The following is a 25,840-nucleotide window of genomic DNA, read 5'->3' on the forward strand; positions in this document are numbered from 1 at the left end:
AAGCCACCAAGAAATAGAAAAATCCAAAAGGTGGTCAAGAGAAATCTTCTTGTGGCCTGCTACTTTGGCAGAAATTGCAGTTGTGGTTAGATGCACAATTATATTTGAACTCTTGGTATTGACTAACTTATTAATTTTTTTAAGTGAAAAGTATTCTATCGTGATTATATATTGATTTGAATGCAATTCAAATATATAGTTCCCAAGGCCTCAATTTTGGCCCAGACCGTTTTTCGGCGCACTTACCGGAGTTGCGCCGCTTTTCTCTGTTCAGAAGTGCGCCAAAAAATTCCTTCCCAATTTGGCCACTGTCCGGCCTCTTCCCTGTGGTCGCGCAGCATGGCCAGTCGAGTCGGGGGCGGAGCCAGCGTCCTGCGCCGAAAACTGTGCCAGGACGTCTGCACATGTGCAGTGGAGTGTCCACGCATGCGCAGTAGCTCCTCGACCCCAGCCTCTCCGTGTCTTGTTGCAGCCGTTCTGTGGAACGCGATGCCGGCCACTGGAATCGCTCCCGGCCCGAGCCCAGGCCGAGTGGCCTCCCGGTGCAATTTCTAAGAGATCGATTGCTCTGGGAGGCCACTTGGCCAGGGCTAGGGATGGGCAAGCAGGAGAACTGATAGAAATCATCCAGGCAAGAGCACTATCAGTTCTCCTGCTCGCCCTTAGCCCAGACCGAGTGGTCTCCCGCAACGGCCGGCCCACTGCCTACCCGGGCCAAGTTTGAAGATGAAGGTAGGACTTACTTCAATTTTGTATTTGTTATTGAATTCTTAGAACTTTTTGTTTGCAAGGTTTGGTGGTTTGTAAGGCTTGGTGCTTTAGGTGCAAGTCCTCTCTGCTTCCCTTCCCGCTCCTAGCCCAGGCCGAATGGCCTCCGATGTACCTACCTGCGCCGATTTCTTTAACTCTCCGCAAGGGTTTTCTGAAGTGGCCACATACGCTGGCCTAAGTAGATTTGGAGCAACTATTAGCTGGCCAAAGTTGTCTAAATGGGCAGAACTGGCATAGGTGGCTGGTAACACCCCCTTTCGAGAAAAAAAATTAAACTAAAAAATTCGTAACTAACTTAGTTACACTGGTGCAAATTGATTGTGGAAAATGGGGATTTTTAAGTTATGCCAGAAAAACCAAGTTACTCCAAAAAAAACGGAGTAACTCCAAGTCAAAATTGAGCCCCAACTTTCTGCCATGGTCTGCTTCGAGTGCTGTGTGCTTCTATTGGCTTCTTGCAAACTCTATTTATATATCTGTTGCATGTCGGATATCAACTAACCCCATCTGCAATTTGTGCTGATGTTGCAGACTGATACAGACATCTCCCGTCAACGTTTGGATTTTTGAAATCCTTGGTAGCTTTGATGCATTTTAACAGCAGATGTTCTGTCAATCAATCAACTTTTTGTACAGACTGGTCTTTCTCAGTCTCTGTTATTATCTCACTTAATCTTGCTTGCAACATCGGGAGGCAGAATATCATGCACACAGATATCTGATCATCTTTCTCATCCTGTGCTGTCAGCTCTGGGTAAGTAGTTTCAAATCAACACATCAGCTATGTGGAGCATTGTACCTTTCTTGTATTCTACTGTTAATCTATACTTTTCCAATTTAAGTAACATGCTCTATTGTCTTGGTGGGTTCCTTCATAATTGTGTCCGCTACATAATTTTGTGCATATACATACTAGTGGAATTTGTTGCACTCAAATACTGCAACTGTCACATCGTTCTCTAATTCAAAAAAAAAATATTTGTTCCTGGGATGTGGGTGTCGCTGGCAAGGCCAGCATTTATTGTCCATCCCCAATTATATAGACTTGGATTTAAATAGTGCTTTTCACGACCACCGGACGGCTCAAAGTGCTTTACAGCCAATGAAATAGTTTTGGAGTGTAGTCACTGGTGTAATGTGGAAAACATGGCAGCCAATTTGCGCACAGCAAGCTCCCACAAACAGCAATGTGATAATGACCAGATGATCTGTTTTCGCTTTGTTGATTATGGTGGTGGTGAGCCGCCATTGGGCACATCTGTAGTCAGTTGGTATAAATTTGGGTGTTACAAATGCAATGGGTTTCCTCCTCAGAAAATAGTACCATACCAAGTGCCAAACTGGCAGCATCAATGCTAATCCTCACTGGCTTGCTCACCTCCCAGTATTTGAGTGCCAGGGATTCAGTCACCAGCAATTGCAGAACATGAGAGTTCCTATTGTGCTCCTGAGACCAGTGCTAAGCTGCGCCTGCTTCAGGCTGCTTTCATAGTTGTTTCTGTGCCATTTGACAACTTTGATGGCTCGGTGCTAAATTGTTTATCTCATAATACTCTTGTGAAGCGCCTTGGGATGTTTCACTGCGTTAAAGGCGCTATATAAATACAAGTTGTTATTGTTGTTGACTAACTTGATCACCATGCCAAGATGCTGTTGCAGGTCCTTTTTATTAACGTGTTGTTTTCAACTGTTTGATTGCTTCCACCTTTTTCATCCATCGGTTTTAAGTTCTTGTGCTGCGTGTCCTCTGTGACTGATGTCATGTAACTTAGCAGAGTAATTGCAATCCAGGATCTGTTACTGACCAGCTCACTCTGATTTTTTTGTTTCATTGTATGAAGTGGAATCTCTGCTCCACTCAGACTGCTGGTTTGCTGTCTTCTGTTGTGCTGCAAGTATCAAGTGTTTTGTGAAGTACTAGACTTGTCTCAGGCATCTGTCTCCGAATTTGTTATAAGAAATACGAGCAGGAGTAGGCCATTTGACCCTCTAGCCTGCTTCGCCATTCAATGAGATCATGGCCGCTCTTTTACCTCAGCACTTTCCTGCACTACCCCCATATCCCTTGATTCCCTTAATATCCAAAAATCTGTTGATCTCTGTCTTGAATATACTCAACAACTGAGCTTCCAAAGCCCTCTGGGGTTGAAAATTCCAAAGATTCACAACTCTCTGACTAAAGAAATTTCTCATCTCAGTTCTAGATGGCTGACCCCTTTTTCTGAGACTGTGACCTCTGGTTCTAGACTCCCCAGCATGGGGAAACATCCTCCCTGCATCTACCCTATCAAACCCTGTAAGAATTTTGTATGTTTCAATGAGATCATCTCTCATTCTTATAAATTATCTATTATCCTGACTACAGTTTTGTCTTTAATGAGGCTGTCTATGAGGATCTGTATTCACAAAACTTGGCTTTTTTCCACAAATCCACTGCGAATTAATCAATGCTTTTTGCCCAAGCCTTGTGTTGAAAACATGTCTTTCACAAGTAATATTCTTCTGAGGTGTGACATATTCCTCAAACATGTCCATTTATCTTTTCCTGTACTATACATAAATGTATTATGCATCTCCACCATTTCTGGGCTGAGTACATGATGCTTTTATATCAATCCCATCTCTGACCACTAAATACTTTATACATCTTTAACATATCATTGTACTCCTCATGCGGACAACTGTCTCAGAGCATTAAATATCCTCAAGTTGGGCATATGGCAGCAAGTGAAGGATTTTGTGAACAGGGAAGACTGAAGGGGTAATTGAAGAGGTACATTTTTAGGAGGCTTTCGAAGGCAGTGAGAGAGAGGCAGCAAGGCAAAGTGATTGAGGAAGATAATTCCAAACTGCCGGGCTAAAGGGGCTATAGAATTTGTGCTCATGTTTCTGGAGTGGAGCTTGAACTCACAACCTTGTGACAGAGGCAACAGTTAACCACTACATTCCACTGCCAGCTACTTTTAGGCAAACATTCATATATTTATTTTTAATGTAATACAAACATGTTAGGCATTAGTACATGAAATTCGCCAATTGGAAAGTGCACCCCATTAACTTTAATTCAACTTTGAAGCAACGTGCACAATTAGAGAATATGTTGCACCAAACAGATAACAGCCACGATCAGTGGTAAGCCTTTAATTGTCATTATTAAGGGTTGGACATTAAAATAATGCCAAGGAATTAACGCTACTAAATTCTTTATCACAGGATATAATATTTGGAATAGCACCAAAATGGCAGATGAATGTTGCTAACACTTTTTCCCAATTTTCCATCCCTTTTAATGCTGATGGGTGTAAGCAGCAGAAAACAAGTCTTACTGTGTTGGAATTAAGACTCATTTGATCATCTCCTACTTGAGTTCTTAACTTGTACAAGCGTATTAGAAAAAAAAAACAAGAGTCATGAATATTGGCTTCATTCTTAGAATCATAGAATGAAATCGCACAAATGGAGGCCATTCGTCCATCGTGCACGATACTGTTATTTCCCATTACCTCAAAAATGACACAGATTTAAGGTTTTGGGCAAGAGATACAGGGGGGATATGAGGAAGGATTTTTTTTCATGCAGCGAGCGGTAATGACCTGGAACTCGTTGCATACGAGTGTGGTGAAGCGGAGATGATCAATGATTTCAAAAGGATATTGGATAGGCACTTGAGGGAAATAAACTTGCAGGGCTACGGGGATAGAGCGGGGCAATGGGACTGACTGGATTGCTCTACAGAGAGCTGGCATGGACTCGATGGTTTGAATGGCCTCCTTCAGTGCCGTAATGACTCTATGACGGAACTCCTTCAGCCTGGAGACTTTTCAAATGCAAGCTCGATTTCAGTTAATCATTATAATCTTGATTTATGTCAAGGTCTCACTTATTTTTCTTGGTAGAACCCTGCTCTTGGGCATTGATCCTTCAACTAAGTTTGTCAAAAATAATATTTTTAAAAACTGGCATTGGCCTGTGTGACAGGAGGGGAGGCAGGAGCATCAAGTGTCAATTTTTCTCATTGTGTGATACAATTTTAAAAATCTAAATTATATATGGGTGTGTGAAACTCCGAGTTACACTATTAAGGAATAACATTAATGAATTGTACCTTTTATAATTTATATATAATGCAGTCCTTACCTATTAAGTGAAAATTTTAAACCTTATCTGTATGAAAGTTGAAGTATAAATAATGAATTATGCTATTAGATTTGATTAACAAGGGCAAATTCAGCTAATTATAACTTACCGTTCCCTATTAATTCAAAAAGCCATGTCCTGACTGTCGGAAACATGTCAAAGACCAGTGTAATATATTTGCTTCATGGGTTGTTTACTTAAGAATTCATAGCAACACATTGCTATTAAGAACTAGTTGGTTTATTAACAAAGGTTTAACAATCACACTACACATTACCAGTTCATCCACTAGGCTCACAACTGCATACCTCATTGTGGATGACCTAGACTCAAGTAACTGGGGTTTTAATGAGTCTTGTGAATATAACGTGACTGGCTAAGCTGCTCACAATGCCATAGCTCTACAACTATTTTAGTTGTATCAGTAATCAAGTGCCCCCCTGATTAAAGAGAGGGGCACACTCCAAAAACTTTTCAAGTGTCACCTTGGTTTTTTTTTGGGGCACTAAAAACACACATTATACAAGTGCCCCCTGTCTAAAAGAGGGCGGGGGGGGGGGGGGGGGGGCACTAAAACCGATAACTTAAACAAATTAAACTTTAGACATTAAGATCAAATTAAAATTTGGTTGCCGGGGGTGATGATGCACTCTAGTTCCTCCGGCGCCCACCTCTCGCGGAAGGCCGCGAGCGTACCGGTGGACACCGCGTGCTCCATTTCCAGGGATACCCTGGCTCGGATATAACCGCGGAAGAGAGGCAGGCAGTCGGGCTGAACGACACCCGTGACCGCCCGCTGCCTGGGCCAGCTGATGGCCCCCTTGGCCATGTCCAAGAGCAGTCCTACGAGGAGGCCTTCTGACCTGCCCGCCCCCCTCCGCACAGGGTGCCCAAAGATCAGGAATGTGGGACTAAAGTGCAACCATAATTTGAGGAGCAGCCCCTTCAAACATTGGAAGAGGGGCTGCAACCTCACACAATCCACAAAAACATGGAACACGGACTCCTCCAGACCGCAGAAATTGCAGGCAGCCTGGAAGCCCGTGAACCGACTTAAAAATTTATTACACGGGACTGCTCCAGGCTAAATCCCCATTTAAATAAGGGGAGGACTCCCGCGTAGAAAGCAATCCATTGGGGACTCCCACCTCCTCCGGACGGCAAGATGGTACGACATGGCGTGTCCGGACGGCAGACGAGGATGGCAATGTGGAGAGTGTGCAACAGCAGCCCATACAGGAATCCCCTCTGCGCAGAACTGAAAAGCACGGAGGGGATTTCCTGGAGGAGGCTCAAGTTGTGAGGCGTCGGCTCCCAAGGGAGGTTTGGAGGCTTGGCGCCGATGGGGAATTCTGTCCGGACGGGGGTCAGTTCGGACAGGCTCTCTCCACGTGCTTGGGCCTCCTTCACAAATCTAATGGAGTCAGGGCCCAGCGCTGTTTTTAGCGACTCGATGGCATTGGCTGTGCGCCGGACGTCGGCCCAGGATAGGCGGCATGCCAGCTCATCGGCACCATCCAGCCCGCTCCTCCGCCATCGAGCAGGTCCCTGACCCTGGTCACCTCGGCAGCCACAGCCCTCTCGTCTGCCTGCCACCTAAAACCGCGGTCGTGGAGGTACGGATTCCTGAGCAGCGGCTCCCAAAGGACAGCCGTCACTCCAGACGGGGGAGAACTGTATCTGTTCCAGACCCTGATGAGTTCCTGATAAAATACAGGCAGCCTCCGCATGGCGGTCCTGATGTCCCCCGGGCTCAACAGCTCTACAACTATTTTAGTTGTATCAGTAATCAAGTGCCCCCTGATTAAAGGGGGGGCGGGGGGGGGGCACACTCCAAAAACTTTTCAAGTGCCCCTTTGTTTTTTTTGCGGGCACTAGAAACATAAATTATACAAGTGCCCCCTAGCTAAAAAGGGGGGGCACTAAAACCGCCAACTTAAACAAATCAAACTTTAGACATAAATTAAAATTTGTTTGCTGGAGGTGATGATGCACTCCAGTCCCTCCGGCGCCTACCTCTCGCGGAAGGCCGCGAGCATACAGGTGGACACCGTGTGCTCCATCTCCAGGGACACCCTGGCTCGGATGTAACCGCAGAAGAGAGGCAGGCAGTCGGGCTGAACGACCCCCTCAACTGCGCGCTGCTGGGACCGGCTGATGGCCCCCTTGGCCATGCCCAGGAGCAGTCCTAAAAGGAGGCCTTCCAACCTGCCCACTTCCCTCCGCACAAGGTGCCCCAAGATCAGGAATGTGGGACATTCAATAAAACTGTGGAACACGGATTCCCCAATACCGCAGAAATTGCAGGCGGCCTGGGAGCCCGTGAGCCGACTTAAAAACTTATTGCACGGGACTGCTCCATGCAACACCCTCCAGGCCAAGTCCCCAATAAATAAGGGGGGGACTCCCGTGTAGCGAGCACTCCATTGGGGACCCCCGCCTCCTCCGGACGGCAAGATGGTCCGCCATGGTGTGTCCGGATGGCAGACGAGGATAGCAAGGCGGAGAGTGTGCAAGAGCAGCCCGTACAGGAAACTCCTCCGTGCAGAACTGAACGGCACGGAGGGGATTTCCTCGAGGAGGCTCAAGTTGTGAGGCGCCGGCAACGAGGGAAGTTTCATGGCTTGGCGTCAATGAGGAATTCCGTCCGGACGGGGGTCAGTTCGGACGGGATCTCCCCACGTGCTTGGGTCTCCTTAACACACTAACAGAGTCAGGCCCAGTGCTGTTTTTAGCGACTCGATGGCATTGGCCGCACGCCGGACGTCGGCCCAGGATATGCACCGTTCCAGCTCGTCTGGCACCATCCAGCTTGCTCCTCTGCCATTCAGCAGGTCACTGACCCTAGTCACCTTGCCAGCCACAGCCCTCTCATTCGCCTGCCACCTAAAGCCATGGTCATAGAGGTACGGATTCCTGAACAGCGGCTCCTAAAGGACAGCCGCCACTCCAGACGGGGGAGAACTGCATTTGGTGGCAACTCTGTTCCAGACCCTGATGAATTACTGGTAAAAGACAGGCAGTCCCCGCATCATGGTCCTGATGCCCCCCAGGTTCAAATACTCTACAAACCTGTTATGTATTAATGGTTGGGGGGTCACCAGACACCAGAGGGCGCCGCGGTCGGAGGTCATCGGACTGTACGCATGTGGCATGTGTGCTTGGTCACCTGTATATAAGCTGGGTGTCTTTGTCACACAGGCACTCTCGGGCTGGAATAAAGATGGATCAGGTTGCACCTGAGTAAGTTTACAGTAACCAGACTCTTGAGTCATAACAATTGGCGACGAGGTAATTTAAGAATCTTTACATACACAATGGGCACGGTTGGAATCCTGGAGAGATTCGTGGAGGGCAAGGATTGGGTGAATTTTATCGAACGCCTGGATCAGTATTTTGTGGCCAATGGCATGGAGGCAGAGGCCTACGCAGTTAAGCGCATGGCAGTTCACCTCACAGTTTGTGGTCCGAAAATTTACAGCCTCATGAAGAATCTTCTCTTATCTGTATGTCCGGCAGAAAAAGGGTACGAGGAATTGTGTACATTGATGGGTAACCATCTGAAGCCACAAGAGGGGATCATCATATCACGCTACCGTTTCTACACGCATGTTCGTGCTGAGGACCAGGTCGTGTTGGGATTTGTCGCCAACCTGCGATGTCTTGCTGAGCCGTGTAAGTTCAGAAACATGCTGGAAGACATGCTGCATGATGTCTTTGTGATAGGCGTCAGCCATGATGCGATCCTCAGGAAGCTGTTGGCTGCAGATACGCTGTATTTGAAAAAGGCCATCGCGACTGCCCAGGCATTGTGTTAGGGAAGCTGATGGGATTGCGGGCCGATAAATCCCCAGGGCCTAATAGTCTGCATCCCAAGGTACTTAAGGAAGTGGCCCTAGAAATAGTGGATGCATTGGTGGTCATTTTCCAACATTCTATAGACTCTGGATCGGTTCCTATGGATTGGAGGGTAGCTAATGTAACCCCACTTTTTAAAAAAGGAGGGAGAGAGTAAACAGGGAATTATACACCAGTTAGCCTGATATCGGTAGTGGGCAAAATGTTGGAATCAATTATTAAAGATGTAATAGCAGCGCATGTATTACTAAGAAAAGGCGACAACTGGGTCTGGGGTGCATCTCAAGATAGAGCCTTTGAGAAAGCCAAGAATCTGCTATGTTCAAACAAGTTGCTTGTTCATTATGATCCATGTAAGCATCTTGTATTGGCCTGTGATGCTTCATCATATGGGGTTGGCTGCGTACTCCAACAAGCAAATGAATCTGGCAAGCTACAACCTATTGCGTATGCTTCGAGAAGTCTGTCTAAAGCGGAAAGAGCTTACAGTATTGGAGAGCAAGAAGCTTTGGCCTGTGTGTATGGGGTAAAAAAAAATGCACCAGTACCTGTTTGGTCTTCGTTTTGAACTAGAAACGGATCACAAGCCACTCATTTCATTATTTGCGTAAAACAAAGGTATTAATACCAATGCATCATCCCGCATTCAAAGGTGGGTGCTGACATTGTCTGCCTATGATTACGTCATCCGTCATAGACCTGGTACTGAGAATTGTGCCGATGCACTGAGTCGTCTGCCCTTACCCACAATTGAGATGGAGACGACTCAACCTGCAGATCTACTGTTAGTAATGGATGACTTTGAGAGTGAAGGAACCCCTGTCACTGCTCAACAACTTAGGATCTGGACCAGCAATGACCCTATTTTATTGGTTGTGAAACGGTGTGTACTCAGTGATGATTGGCCTGCCATAACTATGGAGATGCGTGAGGAGACCAAACCTTACAACCGTCGCAAGGACAAACTGTCTATTCAGTCGGATTGTATACTGTGGGGTAATCGTGTAATCATGCCTAAGAAAGGTCGAGAAAAATGTTTACATGAACTTCATAGCACTCATCCTGGTATTGTCATGATGAAGTCCATTGCTAGGTCTCATGTATGGTGGCCTGGAATTGACTCTGATCTGGAATCATGCGTGCATCAGTGCAATACTTGCATCCAGTTAAGTAATGTACCAACGGAATCTCCGCTGAGTCTTTGGTCGTGGCCATCCAAACCATGGTCGAGGAGCCACATTGATTTTGCGGGCCCGTTCCTAGGAAGGATGTTTTTTGTTGTAGTAGATGCATATTCTAAGTGGATAGAGTGTGTTATTATGTCATTCAGCACGTCTGCAGTTACCATTGAGAGCCTTCGTATCATGTTTGCTATTCATGGTTTGCCTGACATTGTAGTGAGCGACAACGGATCTTGCTTCACAGGTCTTGAGTTCCAGGATTTCATGAAACTCAAAGGCATCAGACATGTGAGATCAGCTCCATTCAAGCCTGCTTCTAATGGTCAAGCAGAGCGTGCCATTCAATCGATCAAGCAAATTATGAAACGTGTAACTCAGGGCTCACTGCAGAGACGGTTGTCATGTATATTGCTCAGTTACAGGTCAAGAGCTCATATGCTTACTGGGCTTCCTCCTGCTGAACTACTGATGAAGAGAAATCTTAAGACCAGGCTTTCTCTTGTTCATCCTGATTTGAATGATCATGTTGAAAACAGACGTCAAAGTCAGCAATGGTGTCATGATCGTGTTGCCGTGTCACGTGATATCTCAGTCAACAATCCGGTTTATGTACTGAAGTATGGTCAAGGTCCAAAGTGGATCGCCGGCACTGTTACAGCCAAGGAGGGTAACAGAGTGTTTATTTTCATGCTCAAGAATGGGCAAACATGCAGGAAACACCTTGACCAGGTTAAACTGCGGCACACGGATGAACTAGAACCGAGTGAGGAAGATACAGCCAGTGATCAACCAACCATTGTTCACACATCAGAGGACTCTACTGTCATTACTGACTCTGAACCTTCGATCTCTGATGTGGTCATAACCACTCCCATCAGATCGGCTACTCAGCCCTCAGTCTCAATGGACTCAGAACACTCGCCCAGAGCCAAAGTTGAACTGAGACGATCAACTCGTGAAAGGAAAGCCCCAGACAGTCTTAATTTGCAAAAAGACTGTTGTCAAGATTTTAAGTATTAATGCTTGGGGGTCACCAGACACTAGAGGGCGCTGCGGTCAGAGGTCATCGGGCGGTATGCATGTGGCATGTGTGCTTGGTCACCTATATATAAGCTGGGTGTCTTTGTCATGCAGGCACTCTCGGACTGGAATAAAGATGGATTAGGTTGCACCTGAGTGAGTTTACAGTAACCAGACGCTTGAGTCATTACAAAACCTGTGAGCATACTCACAGGTGCATACATTACAACCACCTTTGACACAACATTAGGAGACCAGTGCACTCTAGCACATTGAATTGAAGTTTAACGGTGACACAGAGTGGGCAATAGCAGATTGACTTCCCATTATACAGTCCACCTGAATTTTCATTACATTGGCTTCAAGTCCAGATGGGGCCGATACCGGGCAGCTGATCTACTACTGACTCTTTTGCATGCCTGCCGAAGTTGAATTTCACCTCGGCATGTCTTTTAAATATTCAGGGCAGATTCCCGTGCCTGTAAAGGCGCAACAGAGGCACCTGCATTCTGATATTCGGAGCCCAAAGCCCAAATAAAGCTGAAGAACAAAAGTAAAATCATATTTTTTTTTACTCTGTGGCCCTCTGTGGCCACTCTACTGACTGCATTCAATCCTTCAATTGCCATTATCCTTCTGTACTATAGGCCCAATTAAGGCCCAGAATGCGACCTATATTGCCCAAGCTGCTGGAACTGGGCCAGGCAGAAGAAGCATGCACCTCTCCTGGATGTTGGGGATAACTTTAGAGGGATGGAAACCAAACGGATCTTAGGACTACCCCAAATGGTGACCCCACTGGTCACAACTCGGTGGGAATGTTCTCCCCGTGCAGGGTGGAATTTCACCCTCCATGACTTTGATTGTAAACACTCGAACCGTGGATTTACTCGGGAGCATCCGCGATGCTGAGGATGTCTTGAATACCACGTTTAGTGAGTTGGCCATACCGCAGGTAAAGGGTACACAGCCAGATAGGGGATGGGCGACCAACAGGAAGAGCAGTGGAAGGAAGGTAGTGCAGAGGTCCCCTGCGGTCATCCCCCTGCAAAACAGATACACCGCTTTGGGTGCTGTTGAGGGGGATGACTCATCAGGGGAGAGCAGCAGCAGCCAAGTTCATGGCACTGTGGGTGGCTCTGCTGCACAGGAGGGCAGGAAAAAGAATGGGAGAGCTATAGTGGTAGGGGATTCTATTGTAAGGGGAATAGATAGACGTTTCTGCAGCCGGAATAAAGACTCCAGGATGGTATGTTGCCTCCCTGGTGCAAGGGTCAAGGATGTCTCAGAGCGGCTGCAGGACATTTTGAAGTGGAAGGGTGAACAGCCAGTTGTCGTGACGCATATAGGTAGCAACGATATAGCTAAAAAATGGGATGAGGTACAACAAGACGAATTTAGGGAGCTAGGAGCTAAATTAAAAAGTAGGACCTCAAAAGTGGTAATCTCAAGATTGCTACCAGTGCCACGTGCTAGTCAGAGTAGGAATCGCAGGATAGCTCTGATGAATACATGGCTTGAGGAGTGGTGCGGTGCGGAAGGAAGGGATTCAAATTCCTGGGACACTGAAACCAGTTCTGGGGGAGGTGGGACCAGTACAAACCAGACGGTCTGCACCTGGGCAGGACCAAAACCTATGTCCTAGCGAGAGTGTTTGCTAGCGCTGTTGGGGAGGGGTTAAACTAATATGGCAGGGGGATGGGAACCTATGCAGGGAGACAGAGGGAAATAGAAGGGGGGCGGAAGCAAAAGATAGAAAGAAGAAAAGTAAAAGTAGAGGGCAGAGAAACCCAAGGCAAAAAACAAAAAGGGGTATATTACAGCAAAATTCTAAAGGGGCAAAGTGTGTTAAAAAGACAAGCCTGAAGACTCTGTGCCTCAATACGAGGAGTATTTGTAGCAAGGTCGACGAATTAACTGTGCAGATAGCTGTTAACGGATATGAGGTAATTGGCATCATGGAGATATGGCTCCAGGGTGACCAAGCCTGGGAACTCAACGTACAGGGATATTCAACATTCAGGAAGGATAGACAGAAAGGAAAAGGAGGTGGGGTGGCGTTGCTGGTTAAAGAGGAAATCAATGCAATAGTAAGGAAGGATATTAGCTTGGATGATGTGGAATCGGTATGGGTGGAGCTACGGAATACCAAAGGGCAGAAAACGCTAGTGGGAGTTGTTATAGACCACCAAACAGTAGTAGTGAGGTAGGGGACAGCATCAAACAAGAAATTAGGGATGCCTGCAATAAAGGAACAGCAGTTATCTTGGGCGACTTTAATCTGCATATTGATTGGGCTAACCAAACTGGTCGCAATGCGGTGGAGGAGGATTTCCTGGAGTGTATTTGGGATGGTTTTCTAGACCAATATGTCGAGGAACCAACTAGAGGGCTGGCCATCCTAGACTGGGTGATGTGTAATGAGAAAGGACTAATTAGCAATCTTGTTGTGCAAGGCTCCTTGGGGAAGAGTGACCATAATATGGTAGAATTCTTTATTAAGATGGAGAGTGACACAGTTAATTCAGAGACTAAGATCCTGAACTTAAGAAAAGTTAATTTCGATGGTATGAGACGTGAATTGGCTAGGAGAGACTGACGAATGATACTTACAGGGTTGACGGTGGATAGGCAATGGCAAACATTTAAAGATCACATGGATGAACTTCAACAATTGTACATCCCTGTCTGGAGTAAAAATAAAACGGGGAAGGTGGCTCAACCGTGGCTAACAAGGGAAATTAAGGATAGTGTTAAATCCAAGGAAGAGGCATATAAATTGGCCAGAAAAAGCAGCAAACCTGAGGACTGGGAGAATTTTATAATTCAGCAGAGGAGGACAAAGGGTTTAATTAGGAGGGGACAAACAGAGTATGAGAGGAAGCTTGCTGGGAACATAAAAACTGACTGCAAAAGCTTCTATAGATATGTGAAGAGAAAAAGATTAGTGAAGACAAACGTAGGTCCCTTGCAGTCAGATTCAGGTGAATTTATAATAGGGAACAAAGAAATGATGGACCAGTTAAACAAATACTTTGGTTCTGTCTTCACGAAGGAAGACACAAATATCCTTCTGGAAATATTAGGGGACCGAGGGTTTAGTGAGAAGGAGGAACTGAAGGAAATCCTTATTAGGCGAGAAATTGTGTTAGGGAAATTGATGGGATTGAAGGCTGATAAATTCCTGGGGCCTGATAGTCTGCATCCCAGAGTAATTAAGGAAGTAGCCCTAGAAATAGTGGATGCATTGGTGATCATTTTCCAACAGTCTATCGACTCTGGATCAGTTCCTATGGACTGGAAGGTAGCTAATGTAACACCACTTTTTAAGAAAAGAGGGAGAGAGAAAACGGATAATTATAGTCTGGTTAGCCTGACATCAGTAGTGGGGAAAATGTTGGAATCAATTATTAAGGATGAAATAGCAGCACATTTGGAAAGCAGTGACAGGATCGGTCCAAGTCAGCATGGATTTATGAAAGGGAAATCATGCTTGACAAATCTTCTAGAATTTTTTGAGGATGTAACTGATAGAGTGGATAAGGGAGAACCAGTGGATGTGGTGTATTTGGACTTTCAACAGGCTTTTGACAAGGTCCCACACAAGAGATTGATGTGCAAAATTAAAGCACATGGTATTGGGGGTAATTTATTGATGAGGATAGAGAACTGGTTGGCAGACAGGAAGCAGAGAGTTGGGATAAACGGGTCCTTTTCAGAATTGCAGGTAGTGATTAGTGGGGTGCCGCAGGGCTCAGTGCTGGGACCCCAGCTATTTACAATATATATTAATGATTTAGACGAAGGAATTTAGTGTAATATCTCCAAGTTTGCAGATGACACTAAGCTGGGCGGCGGTGTGAGTTGTGAGGAGGATGCTAAGAGGCTGCATGGGGACTTGGACAGGTTAGGTGAGTGGGCAAACGCATGGCAGATGCAGTATAATGTGGATAAATGTGAGGTTATCCACTTTGGGGCAAAAACACGAAGGCAGAATATTATTTGAATGGTGACAGATTAGGAAAAGGGGAGGTGCAATGAGACCTTGGTGTCATCTTACATCAGTCATTGAAAGTTGGCATGCAGGTACAGCAGGTGGTGAAGAAGGCAAATGGCATGTTGGCCTTCATAGCTAGGGGATTTGAGTATAGGAACAGGGAGATCTTCCTGCAGTTGTACAGGCCTTAGTGAGGCCTCACCTGGAATATTGTGTTCAGTTTTGGTTTCCTAATCTGAGGAAGGACATTCTTGCTATTGAGTGAGTGCAGCAAAGGTTCACCAGACTGACTCCTGAGATAGCAGGACTGACATATGAGGAGAGACTGGATCAACTGGGCCTGTATTCACTAGAGTTTAGAAGGATGAGAGGGGATCTCATAGAAACATAGAAACATCAGAGAGCTGTCTGGGTCCAGCAAGCACTTCAAAATTAAATGACTCTTCAGAAAATTACCAACTACATCAGTAATGTAAAATTACATCAGCAAAATGTCTCCCAAACCCTTGTTGCACTTGAAATGAGTGCGGGTGAGGATCCTTTTCAGTAACGCTCCTTCCCAACCTGCACCACCTGTCATTTGTGGACATGAAAAGGAAGTAGCACTTATTTACATGCAAATCGTGTTGGAGCCTTAACTGTGTCCACTGACCCTTATTTGAATGTGTTCATTCGGCCCCCAGCCTGTTTCCGGGTGGGAGCGCTAGACGCATAGGGGCAGATTTTCCCGTCCTTCCGGTCCTTTGCACTCCATTTTTTGGGAAACAACCTCTCAGCATCTACCCTGTCAATCCCCCTCAGAATCTTATATGTTTCAATGAGATCACTTTTCATTCTTCTAAACTTCAGAGAATATAGACCCAATCTACTCAATCTCTTCTCATAGGACAACCCTCTCATCCCAGGAATCAATCTAGTGAACCTTTGCTGCACCGCCTCTAAGGCAAGTATGTCCTTCCTCAGATAAGGAGACCAAAACTGTGCACAGTACTCCAGGTGTGGTCTCATCAGTACCTTGCTCTCTTGAACTCAATTAAGGCTGTAGGAGAACTACAATTGGTATCAGTGCCCCTAAACTAGAAAGATGAAATATCAACCAGGGTACACTCTCCTGATTGGAGAGTGCTGCAATGCTTGAGCTGCTGTGCTAAAATCTAATGAGGACCAGTAGCCTATCTGTTTATAAATGAAGAGCTAGTGGAGAGTCAACATTTTCAAAGTGCGGGACAAGAATATTCATTGGGCACCCATGATGGGAGGGGATCGAGGGGGGGAGAAAATTGGTGGAGCCAAAAAAATACACAATAGATATTGAAATTAACGCTGTCATCCTTGTCTTCACTTTTTTCCTCCACCAATACAGCAGAGCTGGAACAAAGCCATAAAAAACACCCTGCACACAAACACACAAAAAATACCCCTCATAATTTAACTTCTCAAGGATTTGTCACCAATAATTAGGTTCCTTTGTCGAAAGAGTCTTCCCTAACTGTCAGATATGCTGACTATGATGAAGTATTAGCAGGTGGGGGAAAAGTCTCCTGCATCGGAATGCATTTTCAGGAATTCATCTGCAGCGTGCTTTGATGGAACGGCGTCATTGTCTCTTGTTACTAAAATAGATCATCTTTCACAGCGCTGTAATACGACACTATCACTCACCTCCCAGACAGGCTCCCATTGCCAGAGCGAAAATCAGAGGTTTCACTGGCAGGTTTACATCAGTGTCCTGACTCAGATTAAGCAGCACGGGAATCTATTAGAAAAGAGGACAACACAGTTGAGACCAATGTGAGATCCAGTGGAGTTCAACCCATTAAAAAAAATGTGATGAGCGGCAATTAGGATCAGCTGGCTCGTTGGCATTTAACGTGTGCTTGGCGTCTGTTACAGATATCAAAGCACAGGTATCAAAGCAGAGCCCGTTCCTTTATACCAGGCCTGTAAATAAGGTCATTTCTTATGAGTGACAGCAGCCCACTAAGCAGCACTTATTGAAAAAAAAAATGCTTTTTTATATTAAAAGCTTTTTTAAAAAAAATTAACTTTTCAGCTCGTTTTCCTCTAGTGGTCCACTGTGATTGCCTGTGTGTAAATGCACCAGCTTCTCTGAAGTTACCTTCGCCATGTGTGTGTATATACACAAATGATTCTCAGTCAAAGCCAGTATGTGCAGCTGCATACTCTCTGTAATGGAAGAAAAGGCAGTGCTGCTGTGCACCCAATACAACAGAGTTCAAACTATTCACTAGCACAATCCTATTTTGGGGTCAGATGCAAAATGCCTGCAGGGCAGCAATAACCCATATATAGATTGCACAATCAGTGACCACTCAGGTCTGCACTCGACGGCTTGCAAAATAAAATAGACCCAAAAAGGGGGGAATTTGATTCATCTCAATTACCTCTTTACAAATTCAACTGAAAACAATGTTTAAAAAATGCACCAAGCTGATCCTTAGTGACGACTTGTTACCAATCAGGAAGGTTATTGTACAAGTGACCGGAGGTAATTTACTAGTTAAGGGAGGTCATTGTACAAGTGACCGGAGGTAATTTACTAGTTAAAGGAGGTCTTTGTACAAGTGACCGGATGTAATTTACGAGTGAAAGGAGGTAATTGTACTTGTGAATGTAGATAATGTACTAGTGTAAGGAGGTAACATACTAGTTAGAAGAGTTACATTTATGTAACAAAATCGTGAACTTCTTTATAACAAATGTGTTTGCAATTCCATCATACATAGGAACTATTCCGTTCTTAATCTTGATAGGCAGTCCAGCTGATAAAAAAAATGCTTCTTCCAATTTCTTTTAAAATTATTTCACTCTTGTTAAATATTCGATTAGACTTGAAGTGAAGAGAAGCAGATTAAAACTTCCCTGTATAGGCAGAAACTTCGGAGAGCTAAAGATGAATACCGAGTTGAATGGGTTTTTCAAAGTTGGCTGGTTAACCAAAAGCGAAAGACCAGGATATAATGCTGGCGGGTTAAATTTGAAACTTGGCAAACGTGTATTAATTGAAGTTTCCCTGTCCAAGAGCCAGGTCTGGCATCCGAGAATTGACTTACCATAGTGGCTGTGAAAGGAATATTATCTATCAGGGAAGATGCCAGGGCAGAGACCCAAATGACTAGGATTAAAGCGATTGAGAGTCGTTGGTCTTCTGGAACAGACTGGTGTGGGAAGAAAGTAAAAGAAGGGAGCATTAGTTCAGGAAAAACAATAACACATCAGAATCAGGCAGTTTGGAAAGACAGAAAATGCTGAAAGCCCTCAGCAGGTTCAGTGGCATTGGTGGAGAGAGAAACAGAGTCATCGTTTCAGGCCGAGGACCTTTCATCAGAACTCTGATGACTTCAAATTGACCTGAAATATTAACTCTGCTTCTCTCTCCACAGATGCTGCGTCACCTACTAAGGACTTCTAATATTTTTCAGTTTTATTCCAGATTTCCGGCATCCGCAGTATTTTGCTTCAGTTTGAAAAGACTTGGAAAGGGTTGTTGTGTAAATGAGAAAGTACTAGAGTCCAATGTTGGATCTAGACTACAGAAATATGAAGGGTGTGGCTTGCTGATCTGAACATTTCAGTTAAGATGTAATCCTGTCCTATGTATCTAGCAAGAATAGAACTTGTAAATATATAAAATTAACTAAACTGGAAATATGAGTGCTGAGCTATACCACTTCTGATTCTCTAGCCCTTAATGTACTAAAGGACTCCAAAATAAAACTAAAATGGTCTTTATTGAAGGATTTCAGTATTTATTGAACATAAAAAACAGTAAAGGATGAGCAGAGGTCATTCAGCCCATTGAAACATATCCCTCTCGTACCCTTACTCTCTTAATCTAGCATCCAGTTTCATTGACAGATTATTCCAAACATTTATCACTGTGTGTAAAGAAATTCTTACTAATATCAATTTTAAATTTACTTTTCAATAACATAAATTTATGTCTTAAAACACTGACTAACTTTTCAGTCCTTATCAACAAGTGACAGCTGTGGCTCAGTGGGTAGCACCCTCGCCTCTGAATCAGAAAGTTGTGGGTTCAAGTCCCATTCCAGAGACTATGGCCCCAAGTTTCCACATGCGGCAAAACAGGCGCCCCTCCGAGCTGGGCGCCTGTTTTTCGCGCCGAAACTGGCGCCTGAAAAAAAACGCGCAATGCTCGATGTCTGCTTGGCGCGGCGCACAGGGGGCGGAGCCTACCACTCGCGCCGATTTTGTAAGTAGGAGGGGCGGGTACAATTTAAATGAGTTTTTTCCGTGCCGGCAACCCTGCGCGTGCGCATTGGAGCGTTCGCACACGTGCAGTGTGAAGTAAACATTGGCACTCGGCCATTTTAAAAAGTGCTGCAGAAAAAGTGAAAATGTGTTTATTGAACCCTTGCAAAGGCTTGCATTTTAATTTTCTTGATATTTCTGTGTGTGAGGGTGAGGGAGTGCATTCTGTAATTAAAGATAGACTGTGATAAACGGGACACATGCACTTGTTTGAGACTATTCAAATTCTTTGTAGCTGTTCAATTTTTAACATTTTTTAATAAAACCACATTGCCCTTCCATGATCAGCACTGAGGCTTCTTGCAGCTTTCTCCCCCTGCCGTCCGTTGGGCCCGACGGCAAACGACTGCCTCAAGTTCTGAGGCTTCCTGCAGCTTTCTCCCTCCCTCCCTCCCCCTGCCGTCGGTCGGTCCCGACAGCAAACCGCTGCCTGAAAGGCCTGCCTGAAGCATTTTCACACAGGTAGGAACATGGTTTATTTAATCTTTTCTTTGCTTATAAATTTTTATTCAGGTTGGATTTATTTGTATAATATTTGTATAAGTATAACTAAGGATTTATTGTAGAATTTAATGACTTCCCTTCCCCCCCCCCCCCCCGTTCCCGACACCTAATTTGTAACCTGCGTCTGATTTTTTAATGTGTAGACAAGGTTTTTTCAAGCCTACAAAAATCTTCACTTGCTCCATTCTAAGTTAGTTTGGAGTACGTTTTCACTGTGGAAACTTTCAAATCAGGCGTCAGTGGCCAGACACGTCCCCTTTTGAAAAAAAAATTCTGTTCAAAAGTGAAACTGTTCTACCTGACTAGAATTGCAGAAAACTTAAATGTGGAGAATTCCGATTTCTAAGGTACTCCATTCTCCACCAGTTGCTCCTAAAAATCAGGAGCAAATCATATGGAAACTTGGGGCCATCGAGTGCAGAAATCTAGCCTGTCACTCTGAGGGAGTGCTGCACTGTCGGAGGTGCCACCTTTTGGATGAGATGTTAAACCGAAACCCCGTCTGCCCTCTCAGGTGGGTGTAAAAGATCCCATGGCACTATTTCGAAGAAGAGCAGGGAAGTTATCCCTGGTGTCCTGGCCAATATTTATCCCTCAATCAACACCACTAAAAAAAACAGATTATCTGGTCATTATCACACTGCTGTTTGTGGGAGCTTGCTGTGCGCAAATTGGCTGCTGCGTTTTGAAGGCTTTGCTCAAGACTGTTGAGCAAAAGGGGCAATAAAGTGATGTTTAAACATCAGGAAGATGTGCAGAGAACATTGTTCCGAAGAGTCTTTTCACTTTCCTATTGGCCAAATGGGAAGGCAGTGCGGGGAGGCGGGGCTCTGTGAGGAGGTTGGGGGACCTATGGCGGGGCAGCTAGAGGTGGGAGGTCATGTGATGAAACCTCCAAGAATATGTCCAGTCAGCATTGGCGACCCTAGCCACACAAGCCTAAGGTTAAGATTGTAGTCGGGCCCTGATGATGCGATCGAAGCCTGATCTGCACACTTAAAAACTCCCGATGAGTATCCCTGCTGTAATGTATGCATGCTCACAGGTTTGTTAGAACTGTTGAACTGACCCCCATCCGGACGGAATTCCTCATCGGTGCCAAGCCCCGAAACCTCCCTCGGGAGCCGGCGCCTCACAACTTGAGCCTCCATGCATTTCAGTTCTGCGCGGAGGGGTTTCCTGTACAGGCTGCTCTTGCACACTCTCCACCTTGCCATCCTCGTCTGCCGTCTGGACACGCCATGGCGCACCATCTTGCCGTCCGGAGGAGGCGGGGGTCCCCAATGGAGGGCACTCTACGTGGGAATCCTCCCCCTATTTATTGGAGACTTGGCCTGGAGGGTGGTGCATGGAGCAGTCCCGTGAAATAAGTTTTTAAGTCGAATTCACGGGCTCCCAGGCTGCCTGTAATTTCTGCGGTCTGGAGGAGTCCGTGTTCCACGTTTTTATGGATTGTGCGAGGTTGCAGCCCCTATTCCATTATCTGAAGGAGCTGCTCCTCAAATTCTGGTTGCACTTCAGTCCCACACTCCTGACCTTTGGGCACCCTGTACGGAGGGGAGCGGGTAGGTCGGAAGGCCTCCTTGTAGGACTGCTCCTGGGCATGGCCAAGGGGGCCATCAGCCAGTCCAAGCAGCGGGCAGCCCGACTGCCTGCCTCTCTTCCGCGGTTACATCCGAGCCAAGGTGTCCCTGGAGATGGAGCACGTGATGTCCACCGGTATGCTCGCGGCCTTCCGCGAGAGATGGGCGCCGGAGGGACTTGAGTGCATCATCACCCACGGCAGCCAAATTTTAATTTGATTTTATGTCCAAATGATCATTTGTTTAATTTTCCGGTTTTAGTGTCCCCCCCTGCCCTTCCACACCACACCTTTTAGCCAGGGGGCACTTGTATAATTTGTGTTTCAGTACCCTCAAAAAAAGGGGCACTTGAAAAGTTTATTTTTTGGAGTGTGCCCCCCCTTTAATCAGGGGGCACTTGATTATTAGTTTACAACTAAAATAGTTGTAGAGCTGTTGAGTTGGGAGTGGCTTAGCCAGTCACGTGATGTTCACAAGACTCAATAAAATATTGGGTCCAGATCATTCACAATGAGGTATGCAGTTGTGAGCCTAGTGGGTGAACTGATAATGTGCAGTGTGATTGTTAAACCTTTGTTAAGAAACTAATTAGTTCTTAATAGCAATATGTTGCTATGAATTCTAAACCAAAGAACCCATGAAGCAAATACATTATACCTGCTAAGATCAACAGGTTAGAATTTCAGCCCACAGGAAGGCAGCAGATCCGGGAGGGATGGATGTGAGCCACTGCCCTGATTCCTCAATTCGCTGGAGAAATACCACCAACGATGCCTCCGCAAGATCCTACAAATCCCCTGGGAGGACAGACCCACCAACATTAGCGTCCTCGACCAGACCAACATCCCCAGCATTGAAGCACTGACCACACTTGATCAGCTTCACTGGGCAGGCCACATTGTTCGCACGCCAGACACGAGACTCCCAAAGCAAGTGCTCTACTCGGATCTCCTTCACAGCAAATGAGCCAAAGGTGGGCAGAGTAAACGTTACAGGGACACACTCAAAACCTCCCTGATAAAGTGCAACATCCCCACTGACACCTGGGGATCCCTGGCCAAAGATCACCCTAAGTGGAGAAAGTGCAGCCGGGAGGGCGCCGAGCACTTCGAGTCTCATCGCCGAGAGCATGCAGAAATCAAGCGCAGGCAGCAGAAAGAGCGTACAGCAAACCTGTCCCACCCACCCTTTCCCTCAACGACTATCTGTCCCATCTGTGACAGAGTCTGTGGTTCTTGTATTGGACTGTTCAGCCACCTAAGAACTCATTTTTAAGAGTGGAAGCAAGTCTTCCTCGATTCCGAGGGACTGCCTATGATGATGATGATTTATCTGCAAGACGGGCAGAGCTAAAATTGGGCCTTTAATTTCTCCAGCAGTACACCATTGCTCACCGGCAAACAAACGCTCTCAATCAAAGGCACTGACGATGCTTGGAGCTCTCCTTAAATATTTTAATTAGCCTGACCCCGGCTAACCACAATTAACTTTGACTATCCACGTGGCAGGCTTGCAAGTAGGCTCTCCAGCTTTTACTGTGTAAAGACAAAAACGCTATTAAACCAAAAAGTGGCAGGAAGTTTAACGATGAAATTTTGCAGGCTCCCTGCTGTAGATTGCACTACTTGTGACTCAGCCACCTTCACCGCAGTATCAAGGCATCAATTATTGCACTGAACCTGTTTACTGGTGTTCATGTACAAGCCGGGATACACAGAGATCAACGAACCTGTGAAACTGACCTGAAATTAACAAGTAGCTTCAAAAGGAAATTGCACATTTAAATTGTGTTAATTTATGACAGACCTGTAGTATTACTGTTGTAATATGCCATCTGGCTAGCTGCTTTATTCAAGGGCTGATGTGTCAAAGATTTGTACAGATGCCAGAAACTAACACAGGAGCAGACGGAGCAGATTTGTCCACACTACAAATCGTGCAGTTACTAAAACTGACAAAACCATTACGTAAAAAGGGTGGACCATAGTGCTGCACAGCGTTATGAAGTTACTTTTGAAGTGTAGTCACTGTTGTAATGTAGCTTTCATTTATTAACCCATATTTTCCCAAGTGACAATTAATTCTATCCCATATTATTGTCTCTACCAGTTTCCCCACCACTGATGTTAGGCTGAATGGCCTATCATTGCTTGGTTTATCCCTCTGCGCTTTTTTGAACAGGAGTGTCATATTTGAAATCTCCCAGTCCTTTGCCACCACTCCCATATCTAAAGAGGATTGGAAGATTGTGGCCAGAGCCTCCACAATTTCCACCCTTACTTCTCTCAGTAATCTCGGATGCATCCTATCCGGACCCGGGTGACTTTTCTACTTTGAGCACTGCTAGCCTTTTAATTACCTCCTCTTAATCTACTTTCATCCTATCCAATTTCTCTACTATCTCATCCTATACTGTGACACTGGCAGCATCCTTTTCTTTATTGAAGAAAGATGCAAAGTATTCATTTAGAACCTCAGCCATGCCCTCTGCCTCCACAAGAAGATTTCCTTTCTGGTCTCCAATCGGCCCCACACTTCCTTTGACTACCCTTTTGCTATTTATATGTTTATAAAAGACTTTATTGTTCCCTTTGATGTTACCTATTAATCTATTCTCATACTCTCCCTTTGCCCCTCTTATTTCCTTTCTCACTCCTCTGTACTTTTTGTATTCAGCTTGGTTCTCGACTCTAGTACGAACCTTACATTTATCATAAGCCTGTTTTGTCTGTTTCATTTTAATCTCTATGGGTTCAATTTTCCCCAGTTATCTGAGCCCTTTTTTTGGCGTAAATTAAAATAGCCAAGTTTCTCCAAAGTTTCTTCACTAGCGTAACTCAGGTACGATTTTTTTAGGTTAGTATTTTTTGCATCATAGGAGACGTAACCTGATGTCTGCGCCAGTTTTTCACATTTAAGCAAATTTGGCCAATTTACATTTTTCCTAGGACGGTGTATGTAACCACTCCCAAAAAACCTTCTGAGCACTTAAGAAAAACCAGCACACATGAAAAAATCAGCGCAGAAAGATGCCATTGTTTTTATGCGAAGTTTTGGAGGGAGTCAAGAAGACAAAGAATATGCATCATGAAGCCTAATTTTTTCAAAGTCAAAAAGGAGAAAATGTAAGTCTAATGTAATTCTTTAATTTTTGATTTTTTTCAAAGTACCACGCCACCACCGAACGTCTCCTCACCAGGCTCGAGGGTCGAAGCGTCGGCCGGCAGAATCACTTCCTCGCCCGGACACAGGGGCCTGGCTACAAAAGAAGCCCAGAGGGGGGTGGACGCCGAGCACTGTGTTTGGGCGAGGGAGCAATTCTGCTGGCTAACCCTCGAGTCCGGTGAGAAGACGTTCAGTTGGTGGTGGGGTGGTACTTTGAAAAACAATCAAAAATTAAAGAATTGCATTAGGCTTTGTTTCCCCAAATGTCTTCATTGAATGACTAGCTTCCTGTTTTAAGTAAGCCTATTGCGCATGCGCAGACCAGTGTGTGGTCCATACTAGGGCATCAACCTTGGAGGGAGAGAGAGAGGAAAGGAGGCTTTCTCCTGCTGTTTTGAGCTTCTTGCAAAGCTACATTTAATTATGAGGGCAATATTGACAATGCCATACCTCATGCAAGCCTTCTGCATGATGGTGTTGCGGAGGTGAAGACTGATTAGACAGCATCGCATGAGGAACCTCAGAGCACATAGGATGATGGGCAGGATGCCTTACCCACATCGGGTATATCAAGACAGGCCTGAGTGATGCAGACTGTGTCAGAAGACTGTGTTTCCGCAAAGAAGTTGTAACCAAGATCTGTGAGTTAGTAAAAGCAGATCTGCACCCTAGAAGCGTCAGGAGGACTGCTTTGTCAGTTGAAGTAAAGATTACAGCTGCACTTTCATCTTATGCACCTGGATCATTCCAGGCCACAACTGGGGATGTGTGAGACATTTCTCAACATGCAACACATATCTGCATTCGGCAGGTGACTGCTGCACATAAAGTTCCCCATGTCCACCCAGGTAATACGTGACAGAGCTGTGGGCTTCTCCAAAATTGATGGCTTCTCAAAGGTACAGGGCTGCATTGATTTTACCCACATCGCCTTGCGAGCACCTTTGGAGGATTCCGAGATGTACAGGAACAGAAAAGGCTTCCATTCTATGAATGTGCAGCTCGTCTGTGACAACATGCATGGCATCATGGCAGTTGATGCGAGATACCCTGGGAGCATCCATGATGCGTTCAGTCTATGCGAGAGTGCTATATCTGCCATGTTTCAGCAGCAGGCAGAAGGGCAGAGCTGGCAGTTGGGAGACAAAGGGCACTGTCACCTGGCTCATGACGCCCCTACGCGTAACCCGGAAGAAAGCTGACCGAGAATACAACATGTCACACATTGCAATGCACAGCATAATAGAGAGGAACATTGGCATCTTGAAACAGCGTTTCCGATGCCTGAACCATTCCGGAGGCTGCTTGCAATACTTCCCTAAGATTGT

At 45.5% G+C, this 25,840-nt stretch overlaps 1 protein-coding gene across 1 annotated transcript in view; it reads right to left on the reverse strand.

Moving 5' to 3' along the window:
• oca2 (oculocutaneous albinism II) overlaps positions 1–25,840 on the reverse strand; it is a 692,205-nt gene that overhangs the window by 132,502 nt on the left and 533,863 nt on the right. Inside the window, exons 20-21 of the mRNA XM_070891615.1 lie at positions 18,039–18,143; positions 16,627–16,720 (exon numbers count right to left, since the gene is read on the reverse strand). Of these exons, the coding sequence (XP_070747716.1) occupies positions 16,627–16,720; positions 18,039–18,143 (199 nt within the window). The remainder of the gene's footprint in view (positions 1–16,626; positions 16,721–18,038; positions 18,144–25,840) is intronic.

The sequence above is a fragment of the Pristiophorus japonicus genome, chromosome 10 (genome assembly GCF_044704955.1).
Source record: "Pristiophorus japonicus isolate sPriJap1 chromosome 10, sPriJap1.hap1, whole genome shotgun sequence".
Lineage (NCBI taxonomy): Eukaryota > Metazoa > Chordata > Chondrichthyes > Pristiophoridae > Pristiophorus > Pristiophorus japonicus.